This window comes from Plectropomus leopardus, chromosome 14 (assembly GCF_026936395.1).
Source record: "Plectropomus leopardus strain MGB_pleo_1.0 chromosome 14, ASM2693639v1, whole genome shotgun sequence".
NCBI lineage: Eukaryota > Metazoa > Chordata > Actinopteri > Perciformes > Serranidae > Plectropomus > Plectropomus leopardus.
Window position 1 is genome coordinate 15,838,708 of NC_142189.1, and position 14,125 is coordinate 15,852,832.

The 14,125-nt window shown below is 37.4% G+C and overlaps 2 protein-coding genes across 2 annotated transcripts; both read right to left on the reverse strand.

Annotated features, from left to right (window-relative positions):
* Window positions 1–296: 296 nt before the first annotated feature.
* atp5if1b (ATP synthase inhibitory factor subunit 1b) lies at window positions 297–3,039 on the reverse strand. Its single transcript, XM_042500501.2, has 3 exons — window positions 2,878–3,039; window positions 1,728–1,840; window positions 297–1,158 (listed from the first exon to the last, which is right to left on the reverse strand). Exons 1-3 carry the CDS (start codon window positions 2,944–2,946, stop codon window positions 1,017–1,019), a joined length of 324 nt encoding a protein of 107 aa, XP_042356435.1. The 5' UTR covers window positions 2,947–3,039; the 3' UTR covers window positions 297–1,016.
* Window positions 3,040–4,144: 1,105 nt separating this feature from the next.
* zmpste24 (zinc metallopeptidase, STE24 homolog) lies at window positions 4,145–12,015 on the reverse strand. The gene is made up of 9 exons (XM_042501385.2): window positions 11,612–12,015; window positions 9,539–9,685; window positions 9,055–9,258; window positions 8,399–8,551; window positions 7,591–7,732; window positions 7,242–7,420; window positions 5,997–6,101; window positions 5,706–5,849; window positions 4,145–5,616 (listed from the first exon to the last, which is right to left on the reverse strand). The coding sequence occupies exons 1-9, from the start codon at window positions 11,717–11,719 to the stop codon at window positions 5,392–5,394; spliced, it is 1,407 nt and encodes a 468-aa protein (XP_042357319.1). The 5' UTR covers window positions 11,720–12,015; the 3' UTR covers window positions 4,145–5,391.
* Window positions 12,016–14,125: the final 2,110 nt, after the last annotated feature.

Sequence of the window (14,125 nt, forward strand, 5' to 3'; positions counted from 1 at the left end):
AGAATGAATCTACTGCTAATGAAAGGTGTATGAAACTGTGAGGTGATGTCTTCAACATGGCTTATTTTGTCTGACCAACAGTCCAAAACATTAAAGATATTAAAATGTGTGTCAACATAAAACAGTAAAAAAACCAGAAAGGGATATCAATTTTGACCTGAAAAATCTAAAGACAGATTTTTACATCAACTTGCATAGTAACTTGGGTGCTTCACTTTTAAGTCAATACGTGATTGTTGCTACCACATTTTATGAGCTGAGCACATGTTGCACAAAAAACACATTTGTAACCATCATTGCAAATTAAAAGCGTTTATTACGAACTTTGTTAAACACACTGTTGCCTCCGTCAGCCTTGTATTAATATGCCACATGTAATTTGCCGGCTAAAGTTAGCTTAGCATTAACGTCAGAGCACAATGACAACCTAACCATAATTTGGACTTATATAATGTGGATGCTTACATGAATATAACACCATGGTGTAAAAGACAAGGACAAGACAAAAAGCAGCAAATCCTCACATTAGAGAAGTTGACATTGAGAGTGTTTGGTAGTTTTCAATAATGAATAACTAAGATGATTATCAAAATCATTTAAATCTATTGATAAACTAATCATCACCAAAAGATCGAGCTACCAATACCCTTTACAATTTACAACAAATTTATTTATACATCAAACAAGGAGATAAGCTGATGTGGCCATGTGAAGCATTAAAGCATTAAAGATTTTTGCGTTTTCCACTTTGGCATTTGCTTGCACATAAAGCACACCCGCTGACTACAAAAGGGGGAAAAGGCCTGAAAAGTTGTACAACTTGTGTCACAGCATGACATGGAAGCAATAATAATTTTATGAACGGCTTTAATCACTTTCATGCATTTACAGTACAATCACCCACATGTTCATGACTGGCCTGGTGACACAGTGCATGCAGCAATCTCAGTAATAAGTGAAGGTATCAGGCTGGGTCGGTGAGAAAACTGAAACTTTTCTTTTTTGGAAGGTGTCACTCAGTCATCGTGCTTCAGCTTCCTGATCTTTCCCTTGTGACGGTCGATCTCACGCTGCAGACGTTCAATCTCCTTTTTGTGATGGTCGATTTCCTCCTGGTGATGCTGCTTCAACGCAGCCAGCTGCTCCTGCTCCTTTCGCCTTATGTGCGGGCCGACAGATGAGGTTGTGGGTGACAACAGAAGGAGAGAAAGAATAAACAGTGAGAAAAGGGAGAGAGGGAACAGAGAATGGGCAAGGATACACAAACAGGGAGAAATTAGGACAGAAACAAAACATCATAATAAAAATAAACTTATATACCATCTTTAATGGGGTTGCAATAAAGGAGATTTTTATGAAAAGATAACCGAATCAGAAAATATCACAGTCTCATGGTATAACTTATATCTACATTATTAAACAATAACTATTATCATTATTAGTGAATGAAAATATAACATTTTTGGGTTGAGCAAACGCTTTATTATAACTGAAACTTGAAACCAGTTTTAAATTTAATTATGTGTAAAAATCAAGGGAAATACGCATGCGCAGGTAAGACTTTGCAGTCTGTTGCCTTGTTTTGAAATATAGATAGAGATAAGCAAATGTACACAGTATGATAGCCTTCAATTTTTATATATCGCTGAAACACTAGTCGTCAATAAAGAGACAGTGGAGCTAACTCCATCAGACATTTGGTTACATTAAAACATAGAAATGCATACTTGAAGTACATCTCCTCCTCAGCTGCTTGCTTCTTCCCCATGGCTCCGCCTGCCTCCCTGATGGACCCTCCACCACCTCCACCTTTTCCTGCACCTTTACCCAGCTCACCCAGCTGAGACAGGAAGGGGAAAGGTTTAGTACACACATGCAGAGACATTTGAGAGCCTTGTTAGGGATTTGCTGTGTATACATTTCTTTATGGGATGGTGACTTAAAACTGCACAATTTTAAAGTTCATTTCTTACTTGAGTTTTACAAACAGACTTGTCTATGTGTTATTAGTACTATGCGATATCTATTTAATAACAGCAACAAAAAAAAGTCAGAAAGTGCCTCGCTTAATGTTTATGCACTGCTCTGTCCTACAAGTGTATTTATTTATTATTTCTGTATGGAATTATTATTTTTATATTGTTACATGTACTCATTGATATTGCATGGAATTGTGAATTTCTATATTGTTATGTTGCTGTTGTTGTTCTTATTACGTGCAGCATATTTCACACCCAGGGACAACAGATGAAAATAAGATGCTTAAATAAAGCAATAAATGGGACAAACAAAAACATTTTTATTAAAATAAAATGTAGGTAAATAAGTAGTAGTAAATAAGGTTGACCCTTTGAAACAAAAAATAAATAAATACATTTTATAAAAATAAAATGAAGGTAAATAAGTAGTAGTAAATAAGGTTGACCCTTTGATAGTTACCCTTTTCTGAGGTTTAAAAATCAACATATTTCACAAAGAAGTGGAAGTGTATTGCTTGTTTGCAAGGTGATAATAGAGGTATATGGAAAAGACCAGAAACTGTTTGTGTAACAACAATGCCACGAAAACATCAGAGGGCCAAACCAATTCATAGCTCTGAATACCTTTTTAAAAAAATGTAGTTTAACAAGCGTCAACATTATTAGTAAACTTTATATGATTAAAATTGATCAATTATAGGTAATGTCATCAATCTCTCCCTAAAACTGCGCTGCTACAAAACTCCCCTGACCTACAACCATGTCACCAACAGTTGTTTACATCAGGGAAGCTAACAATATTAGGCCAATTCATTTAAAATAATTCACTCACAGCAGCATAACGGTTACAGACAGCGGCGTTTCAGTCAAGCGCCTTGTTAGCCGGATGTACTTTTACCTGGTCGGATGACATTCTCAGCTGTGAGGTGACAAAACTCCTGATGTTAGGCCTCAAAAACCTCGCCATGGTCGACTCTCACATGAGGAAACAACACTGACAGTGACAGGAGAGCGTGCCCTTGTCCTCAAAATACGCCACAGGACGGCGCCATTATTGTCCAGACAGGGGGGTCTAACGACACCAGCGTCACGTTGTTCTAATGCGAAATCGCAGGAAATGTCAATTCACGCATCATTATACGATAAGTTTCCAAATTTGATTCTAATGTACGAGGCAAATGATTAAATATAACGTGAGAGGAAAAAACGTATCCCTTTTTTTTCGAAATGGTTTGGTCTCCGGAGTGGAAAGCGTGATACCGCACGTTCTTTACGTACCCGCTGAAACGACGTCGATCTTGGACGTACAGAAATACATACAAATGTTCTATTTTATTAAATTAATTTAAATTAATTATTAAGATTAATGAATTTTCTGTGTAAAAGTATTATGTCTGCAACACGCAATTTGTTCATTTTAATTGTAATAATTTGTTCCTTTAATTTATCTATGTAAACAATACTCCTGGGTGCTTCTTTTTTATTTGTTTTAATATACATTACTATTTAAATAACTATTTTATTTTCATTATTCTTTATTCATTTTTGTATTAATTAAGTTTTCAAATAAAGTTTTAAAAAATCCCAAAAGTAGATAAACCTTAATGGATAAAAAAATCTCAGCATACATTGCAAAAACTGGTTAAATATGAAAAAGCTACAATTAATTAATTTAAGATAACCTGATTGTTTAATTCAGATGTCAGAAATATTATTGGCTGCATCTTCTTATTACATTAATATTTAAATCACTACCAGAGTATTCATTTTATTTTATTTTATTTTTTTGTTACTTAAAAAAACATTTAAAATGATTTTTCTATTTATTAAATTTTGGAATAAAGTTTTAAAAAAAAACAAAAAGAAGAAATACTTTGGCAAAAACAAAACTTTTGCATACATTACAAAAGCAGGTTAAATATGAATAAACTACAATCGATTAATCAAAACTAATTTCTGTTTGTAGTTGTAAGGTAGTCCTAAGGAAATCCTTAGAACACAGAATTATTGTTGGTATTCAACTAAAATTTATTATTGGTAGCTGTCACAATAAGGACTAAATAAAACATGTAACCATTCTCTGTCATACTTAAAAACACAAGCCAGCTTTTTATTTGCAATATGTATAACTATATTTAAAATATAAAACCATCAAACATATGAAATGCTTTGAAGGATTTTATTTAATGCAGCAAAGAAAGTACACAGTCCCCTCGCTGGCAAACCAAACACTGGCTTATGTGGTGAAAGGAACCTTGTGGACCCCCTTTCCCTGGTCCCCTATAAATACTTTGCTTGCCAGGCAACTCTGGGCTCACTCTGGTCCAAAACCATGAGAAGAAACTAAGAAACACAGCATCAACTTAAAATTTCAAACCACATTCCACATGTTTCACAATTTACAACATACACCATTATTCTACTCATTAAAGTTACATATGTACAGGTACTGTCTGAAACTCGCCGGCAAGCAAGCGCTTTAGAAAAAAATAAAACAAGATCTCCCCAGCGCATGTAAAAAAGGACTTCAAATGAAAATTTCTGCACTGCTGTATCCATTATGTGATCAAAAACAGAGAAAATTAGAGGCACTCACACTTCTGTGATAAAGCATCTACATAGTTTCTCTTGCAAAAAAAAAGAGAATTTGAGTTGATGACTTGATTTGAACGTTTTTACTCTTGAACTCGCCTGGAGTTATTTCTTAAGAAGCAACAGTTGCACTTGAGAGAAAAGTTAAATTCTGGCCTGTGTGTCTGCAAAAAGCATTGCCATGTATGAAGTTGTTAAGTTCATCATGTCTTTTTGTTGTTGTTTTTTTTTAATGCGCAACACATAAAACTCAGTATACTTGTCAGATTAATCTCATTATAAGTTTAAAAAATACTGGTATGACTAACAGTTGGATGTCATGTATACATCACAACAGAAACACAGAATTCTGTACGGAAAAGTTTAGGATTTGAAATAACACATTGTCTTCAAAATGTTGTTTTTGGTCTAAAAAAGTAAAATAATCAGATTGTACAGAAATAAAATGATCTCAAAAACTAAACTTGAGGTCAATCAGCAAAATGTGATCTGAGCTCACTCTGACAATACGTTTTGCTAAACACACATTGCCCAAATGTGTTGCTCTCAGCAAGTGCCTATTAAGTGTCTCTAGAGAAAGAGCGGAGACTTCAGCTCAGGCTAAAGATCATTTTAGGCTGGCTTGTGCTGATATGTTTTGGTTTTGTTTCAAACAAAGTTTCAAAAGGAGGTATCGTAAGTAAAGGAATGACTAAAAGAAGATAAAACAAGATGAGGGGGCGGACAGGTGGAAAAAGGCCAGGGTGCATCAGAGGGCCAGAAGCGGTCTGCGGAGGCCCTTTGGAGGAGGCAGCGGTCGCACCTCCCCCTTCCAGCCCCGTCAGTCCTGCTTGGTGCCGCTCAGTTCTCTGAGGCGCTCCAGGAGGGGAGGGTGGGAATAGTGCCACATGGAGAACAACCAGTCAGCCACGGGGAAGCCCAGGTTGTCTTTGTTGAGCTTGATGAGGGCAGAGTAGAGCTGGGAGGCTTTGCCCATGCTGCGTGCAAAAGCATCCGCCTGGAACTCAAACCTGCGACTCAGGACTGTCAGACAGAAGGACAGCAGCTGCAAAGACAAAATGTATTAAAAAAGTCTGAATTTGTGAGGACGCCTGTTGTCAAATGATAAGAGTCAAAAAGGAATCACACTCTCACCTCATTGTATGGGGAGAAGATGAACTGGAAGATAATCATCAAGCCTATTAAAGTGGGTTGGCTGTCATTAAAGCCAAACGCTACAAACAGCTCCCTGCGTCCGATCAGGGCAGCGAACAGGGAGAAGCACAGGAAGGAATTCATCTGCAGAGCGAAAAGAGGCAGCGGATGTTATTTGCCGTATCAATGTACATCTGAACGACTGGATTTGATCATAATCAAGCCAACTTATTGCTTTGTTTTGGTGTTTTGGACTCAAAAGAGGGAAAAATCATGTGGAAAATGAATCACCTGACTGATGAGGATATTCTTGATAGTGTGGCCGAGCTTCCAGTGGCCAAGCTCATGACTCAGGACAGCAAGGATCTCTGAGTTGTTGCATCCTTGTTTTTTGTTCTGAAAAAGTATTTGTGAGGGAAAAATACCACTGAATTACACTGAGAGAGAATGCAAAAACAACATTATGACAGAACATTAACAGTTACGTGTGCTGCTGAGACTCCCAGGCCTGTCCTGATTTGATAAAAATACTGCATGAGGACCAAAAATGTCCTCTTGTCCCAGCTGTTCAAGCCCTCGAGGTGAACAGATTACATGAGTTTAATTGTGTTTAATTCTGTTGCTTTTTCAGGTTCTGGCACATTAAAGTTCCTTTCCTGGCATCAGTTAAACCTGTAAAAAGTAATTTTCTGTTCATCAAAATGACATATTTCAAAGTTTTTTCCATGTTTTTTACCGCCTTAAAATGATTTAAATGTAACTCTACACCCTCGCCTAATTTACCATGGAGGGGATCTATGACTATGCAAATTAGCCGTAACTCATCAGGCATATCAGCTCACCTTTCACTCAGCTCATGGCTTTCAAAAAGCTCAGTAAACTGTTTGAAACCTTCAGCTTGACTTCTTTTTTCTCTATTTACTTTGCAAAATACCAATATGCAGCTACACCTGGCTACTCCTCTGATACGCCTCGGAGCATGATGCTAAAGATATGAAAAGCTCAACCTCAAAAGTGGATGGCATTGGTTTCTTAGGTTTGTGACATATGAAACCTGGAGAGTCTGAATTCATACTTTTAAATGGCACTGTTCTGTTTTCGCTCATGTGTCTGTCAGCATATCACAAACAGCACAGGTATATGTTAACACAGTAAAAAAAAAAACAAGACTTTTATTCAGGGCGTTCTTTAAATTACTTTAAATTCAAAGGCTTATCAATCACTTTCAAGGAATTTTACATCAAATTCATGGAGTTAAAATGTGTGAAATCTGGGTTCAGTACTGTTAGAGGTTACAGAGGGCGCTTTTACTTAAATCTCCGTCATGTCAGTGATGACCCCTGAATGGAGAAATCCAAAGAGACGATGCATGTTGATTATATTTGGTGCCATTTTACAAAATAAACTAATGTCAAGGAAAACCTACAATACCTAAAGGTCTAAGTGCCACAACAACCTATTCAAGTCCTGTTAGGAACCTTGGTTTATATACAATAAAATAAAAACTTTTCGGAATAAAGTTTATGGTTTTGTAACCTTGGGCTTGGCTTTCGATTCACTGGGTGTCTCATCAGTCTCTGGCTGCTGCTCAGGCTGTGGCTCTCCGGACTTGTTGAGAGGCGAGAAGTCCTCCAGCAGAGTGTCAAACAGCACGATGCGTTTGTTCTTGAAGAACCCGTAGAAGTACGCATTGCTGTGTGACGAACGCTTAGAACCTGTAAAATGTGAAAAAAACCGACATTCAACACAATTAACGAGAGGAGGATCCTCAATCAATCTGTAGAAACTTTCAACACATCTTAAAAACTTAAATTCCTGATATGATAATGAAAACAGGTGAAATAAGAACATGAAACTGGCTCTAGATGAGAGCTCTGTGGATTACCTTCAACAACATAAACCTTAGTGAGGGGAAAGTTTATAGTCTTGGCCATAATCTCAATGCCTGTCTTTAGCTCTCCGTCTGGCAAAGGAGTGAACTTATCGAACAGGGGAGCGATGTAGTCAGCATAGATCGTTACAAGGACCTGAGAGCACAAGAGACAGATGCATTATGATGAATTAAAGCCGAACAACAGAGAGTAGAGCGCGTATAAAGACGGACACAGATCTCCTCTTCCTCCCACTGTACAAAAATGAAGCCAAAATATCCTCGATAAAGTCGCTGCCATCTTGTTCTGGTGGCAGAGGTGTGCAGTTAGTGATCTCTGCTCTATCGAATTCCTGCCTTTACGCCTGTCTGACCAATCACAAGCAGTGATACTGGAAACAAGCACACAGACTGACACACAAAACTGTCAATCGTGATGTAAAAACCTCCTTTTTATAGCAACAACTAACTGATAAAAACTTTATCAGATAAACAAACAATTAAACACAAATCAGGGTGAGAAAAACTACTTTATACGACAGAAACCATCTTCGTATGTACATGTACACTTATTTTTTTAGTTTGGCCCATCTGCTCACACGGAGCTGCGGCCACCAGGGGGCGATCGAGATGTTTTGGCTTCACTTTTGAGGAGCTGTCATGACGTCCATCTTTAAAAACAGTCAATCCTACACAGAGACTATGTATTTCTTTTGAGTTTCCTCCTAATTACCAAACAAACTTTACATTCCTTTATTAATGCAAAGATGCCTTTTCCACAAGTTCACTCATCAACAGCTGACAGGGTGAACGCAGCACTGACCAGAGAAACAGCCAGGGTGAAGAGCCAGGCGTAGATGAAAAAGTAGTCTCCACCAATCTTGATGATGTACAGGAGCAGCGAGGTGACGGGAAGCAGGATACACTGGGTCACAATGAACTTCTTTACAGTATCTTTGAGGAAGAACCCCAAAGTCTGAGAGGATGACAAGCCATTAATGAAAAATAAAACAATAGTGGATGATCGAAAAAGACGTGTGTAAGGTTTTATACGTGACCAACAGAGTTTAAATATCAAATAATCACACTAGACCTCTGATGTGGCTGTAAAAAAATACTAAGGTCACAGAGAAAGCTGCTGTGGTCTGCTTAAAATCATATCAGTTGCAACAGATTTATGCAAGCTTTCACAGTGAAAAATGCTAAAACCCTGTAGTGTTATTTCATTTTGCCATCCATCTTTAGATTTTTAATGTTCCTAATGGTCCTTGTTTTGCCAAAATACAGCAAAACACACAAATTCCATCGCAACTCTGGAGTTTGTAAGCCGGGGATGGTGAGACACATTTCTTAAACTGGTTGCAATCCAGTGTAACTGTCATGAAATGAAGCTGATCACAGCTGCTGTTCTTCCTGAGGAAGGAAACATTTAAACAGCCACATTTCGGGCCGGCAGTGAGTGCTGTTCAGTCAGCATACCTGCTGATTGAAGCCATGCTTCTCCTCAATGAAAAATGTGTTGTACACACTCCAGGGAAGTCCAGTAAAGGCGCTGAACAGCGTGGCAAGCATGAGAAACGCGAGCGACTGGGTGATCTCGTACTCCGACCCGAATCCTAAGCGAGCCGTCACAGAACCAGCGACGCCCCACAGAAATGGGATTCCACCCAGGAGCAGGATCAGCTGAAAAGTTGCGAACAGGATACGAGCCCATATTGGATTATACATGAGGCACAAAAATCATGACAATGACTATGATAAACTGATTCATGGTAACATAAACAATAGCCCCGGTCACATTAACAACACGAGTAATCTGTCCCGTTCTGTCTCCGTCTGAAGCGACAAAAGTTAAGACTTTTTGACACCCAGCTCAGTTTCATCAACACATCCTCAGTCACTAGTCTGACTGTGAAAGCACAAGTCAAATTATCTGTAGCTTTTAATACACTGGTTGTCTTACCGTCCCCTCAGTCTCAGAGTAGAGTCCAGACCAAAAGCTGAAGTTGCTTTTATCCAGCTGATAAAGACGCGACTTTTCAAATGTTTCAGAATCCATGATCTTCCCGAGTTCCTGTGGCACATGTGTTGTTGATCTGTATATCCTCCTCTGTGGAAAGAGACCAACACCAATGTAAAATCATCAGTTCATTTATGCTGTTAGCCCGTGCCACAAATTTCAGACCAATATTGCAGAAAATGAGGACAAAAATGTAAATTAGCCTTAATAAATAAACATCAGATTTTATTTATAGTCTTTATTGGTTTGCTTTGTCCATATTTGTGCTCCACTAAGCACAAATTTTATCAATTTATCTATACTATTCCACAATATAGGTCCTAATTCTACCTCTCCATCACATACTATCCTGTTTGGAGTTGCTTCATTTCATTGATTGGTTAGTTTGTTTTACTGCTTACACCCATCAGCTACAACACTGAAACCACCAACAGGTAAAAACAATGATTATTTTAATATTATACAGAAATTACACTTAAGTCTTGCACTGCTCAAGCACTGTTTTTATATTTTTCTTTCGTGTTGTATTTTTTTGCTTTTTAAATGTTTTCCTGTTTTTGGTGTTTTGTAATCTATAAATGTTCCTGTGAGTCTTTTTTATGTGATTTTAAGCGTTTTGATGAGTGCTATAAAAGTGAACTTTTTTTAATAATTATTCTTTTTTATCATTAATTGTCATGTTGCCGCTCATGAACTGTTTTTGTGGTGTGGCGTGACACTGTCCAGCCAGGGGAGCGGCATCGGGGAGTACCGTTGCCATGGGGGGAGATACTTGTCCTGTACTGTGTTTGGGTGGATGGTGTGTGTCAAGTGGCATCCTCATCAATGCCAGCACGTTCTCAAGCAGAACATTGACTTGTAACAATTTGATCAACAGTATTCACTTCAGCAAGAAAGTAGATACTTACACCCAATTTAACATAATGCAAATAAATGATGAATTTTTCTTTTGCCCTTATTAAACTGTACTAGTTCTGTTTCTTGTGCAATGTTAGCACCCTCATTTACACCCTTGACCAGCTTGTGTTATGTTCTGTCACAATATCCTGTTTCTAGGGGAAGTACAGCTAACTTGGCTCAAAAAGATGGCATTTCATTGTCAATTTACCAAACATGCTAAAAAAAACATCAATTACACCATTCAGAGGGTATGGGGCAGGGGTGTCAAAGCTTTTTTTAAACTGGGGCCAGATTGGATCATGTTAGAATACCTGAGGGCCAACTGCCTCTCTCATAATATGGGTTATTAAAAAAAAACAATCATAAACAAATGAAACAAGAAGTATTCAACTTTCCACTGCTCCTAAAAGCCGTAGCTCTGGCTGTCCACTTCATGTTACTGTGTTGCAGCCGTGTCTGCTGTCTTGCAGAAAACGTCTTGTTTAAGGTAACTGTTAGTTTGCTTATTTAGCATCTGTTTAAGAAATCGCATTAGTTTTGCCTCTGTAGTTCATACCTGAAAGACAAACAATATGATTGTGCCACCATGAGGTGAATGGAAAGAAATGTAAAGAGATCATGCTTGATAAACCAATGTTGTGCTAATCATATAGTATATTTTGAAAGACAAGCAGAGGGCAGTTTGTAATTGGTCTGAGGGCCACAGTTGGCCCCTGGAACAGACTTTGGATATGATTGATTTATGGCTGTATATTTGCTTTACTAATTACCATATATTGTGCCAACAATGATGTATGAACTGGAGCAAAATAAACCCAAACATGTACTTCAAGAATTTTGTAAAGAGGAAATTCTTCATTAATTACAGTTTCACCAAAATGAAAATGTCTACATTTATCTTGTATAGACAAAGTGTGTACATTTGTGCAGGTTCATGAGTAAACAACTGTTATGTAAATACTGTTATACCAGAAGGGTTAAAAAAAAAGTCAATTGGCAAGAAAAAAATCACATCGAGTTTTTTTTAGCATTAGCTTCTTTAATGAATTATTTCGAGGTTTCCTTGAAAAACACATTTAGCTACAAATCAGGAATTTTGACACAAGATGGACTTACCTGTCTGTAAGAAAGGTAAGCCTCCCATAGATACACCGTCCACGAAAATACCAACACAGCATAAAATATCTGCTTCTCCACCGGCAGGTCCAAAATACTTTCAACCATCTTTGCTGTGTTTTTGCTCTGTTGCTAACGTTAACGTCAACTAGCCTGACTGGTAGTTTCAGGCTAGCAGCTAGTTAGCTTCCACTTAACACACAAACAGACAAACTTCAGAGTTGGATAAAAGGAACGATGTTACCGCGTTAAATCGACAGACACCGGCTAAAAAATGTTAACTCGGAAAGCTCCGCGTCCAGTTTCCATTCCCAAAGTCGAGGCTTTCACAGCTGATTTCTTTCCATTCAAGCGAGATGCGAATCCAAAGGCGAGGTGCCGCAGCCAATTCTGCCCCTGTGGAAATACTGGCTGCTATAACGTTCCGCAGCTGATTTACTGCTGTGAGGAACTGTTTAAGTCAAACAAACGAAAATGTAAGTTACCTCTATGTACCCAGAACAAATAGCTTTGAATACTTTCAGAAGCATGGGAAAAAGGCAATGAAAAAGGGCAAGAAATATCCTGAAATTGCATGAAATTGGTAGATTTAGACAATTATTTTTTTTAAAAAAGCTACTGAAAAATTTCTGGGGAACTGCTTTTCTAATTAGCGTAATTATACATTTACAATCATTTAACAGAATCTTTTAATTTCTAAGCAGGTTTTTTCCCCCAAGTATTTTTTATTACTGTTTTTTGTTTGTTTTTAACTTTTACAGTTTTTTTTGTGATGATTATCAGATAGAAAATAATTTTTGAACATTTCATGTTTTTTTTTTTTTAATAATTTCTTGCTAATTTCTAGGTCATTTGTCAGTTGTTCACTGCCTTCTTCCCATGTTTTTGAAATAATGTAGCATTTGCTCAGGTTTTAAAGGGTAAACCCTTTGAAACCTGAGCAAATTGTCCTGATTTCTTCCAAGAATATAAGAACGACTTTCTAATATTTTTTTTCTCTCTTCCATGTCATTTTTGTTGTCACCTTTTACTGATTTCTGACAATTTCTGGGAGATTTCTTGCCAAAGTGCTCATTGCCTTTTCCCCATGTTTTCAAAATATAGCAAACAGTTTTGTTCCAGTTTCAATCGTTTACATGCTTGTGAAAGGCATCTGAATGCAACAAAAGAGAACTGAGGTGGATGCAGGTTTCAAATATTCAGGCATGTTTGCAGATACACTGCATACGTTTTTGTTTAAAACATAGCTGACTTTTACTTTGTTTTAACCCAAAAATTTGAAGGCATTACCAAGCACTAAATATTAAAATAGATTTTTAAAAAATGAGTTGAATTAATTTAATATAAGCGTTAAAAGTTTTATGTACTTCCAATACACTTAAAAGTAGCTGAACTTCTATAACAACCGAGAAACCACACAGACATATGGTGATGTTTTGATAAGAGTAAATGCAGAAGTAGAGCAAGTATTGAAAAAATGTGTACTGTTCAAGTCCTTATATTTGTTTGAAAAAAAAAATGAAATAAAGTTCTGAGGAACAGTTTAGACTAATATCACTCTTAACCCCTACGGAAGCCCTAAGCGGACGTGTTTTTTTTTTTTTTACAAGCCGTTTTCTCGATATAACGAGATATTATCTCGTTCTAACAAGATATTATCTCGTTATCTGGAGAAAAGGAACTTTGGTTTTTTTTTTTTGTTTTTTTACTTTATTGAATGAACGTCAGAAGAAGAAGTGGCGGGTGGATGATGTGACAGCAGGTGCCGTGCGGTGTTCAGCGCGGACAAATGCGCAAGGTAAGATGATTATTACATGAACACGTCACCCAAATTCATCAGTAATCATAACTAGATTATTATACTGTTGCTCCGGTGCTTTTTGGTACGTGCAGGGGCGAGAACCTGCACGCATTTGATAGAGATAACGAGATATTATCTCGTTATCTCGAGAAAACGACTTGTAAAAAAAAACCAAAAAACTCGTCCGCTTAGAGCTTCCGTACACTTAACAGTTCTACAAGACAAAAGCTTTTACTCAGACAAAAAACCTAATCCTCTGAGGGGCGCTGTGGTCCTTACACCTCTGGAAAAGCTGTGCCACACCCAAGTCATGCAAAACACACGTGAACCATATAGCTTACACAGCAACCTAATGTACAAAGGTAATCCAGGGAATACTCTTAAAAAGAAAACATTTCTAATAGCCTCTTTATAAAAAATGGAAATGTGGAAAACACAGAGATTAGTCTCAGTGTTAATCAACTGTTATTTAATTAGGAGAAACATCGCAGATTAGGGCTGAGCAATTAAATGAAATATCACCAAAACTGCAATATGGCCAAGTGCATTATCCAAATTGCATGCTTGCACATGCTTGTTTGGCACCACAGCAAAATCATTATCATTTTAAAACTTTTTTTTCAGTGAAAATAAAATGCAAAAGTAATCATTCCCGCTGACAACTCATAGTTTTTTGTTAGTTTTTTTTTTGCAGAGTGTGCAGCCCTACTGCA

What these genes read in the sequence shown, in the direction of transcription:
- zmpste24 (XM_042501385.2), bottom strand. Translation starts at nt 11,719, where the DNA reads ATGGTTGAAAGTATTTTGGACCTGCCGGTGGAGAAGCAGATATTTTAT. An exon ending in AGCATGGCTTCAATCAGCAG is followed by an intron (nt 8,552 to 9,054) that starts GTATGCTGACTG and finishes TCATCCTCTCAG; the next exon opens with ACTTTGGGGTTCTTCCTCAA. An exon ending in AATCGAAAGCCAAGCCCAAG is followed by an intron (nt 6,102 to 7,241) that starts GTTACAAAACCA and finishes ATACTTTTTCAG; the next exon opens with AACAAAAAACAAGGATGCAA.
- atp5if1b (XM_042500501.2), bottom strand. Translation starts at nt 2,946, where the DNA reads ATGGCGAGGTTTTTGAGGCCTAACATCAGGAGTTTTGTCACCTCACAG. An exon ending in TGAGAATGTCATCCGACCAG is followed by an intron (nt 1,841 to 2,877) that starts GTAAAAGTACAT and finishes TTCCTGTCTCAG; the next exon opens with CTGGGTGAGCTGGGTAAAGG. An exon ending in GAGGAGGAGATGTACTTCAA is followed by an intron (nt 1,159 to 1,727) that starts GTATGCATTTCT and finishes CCCGCACATAAG; the next exon opens with GCGAAAGGAGCAGGAGCAGC.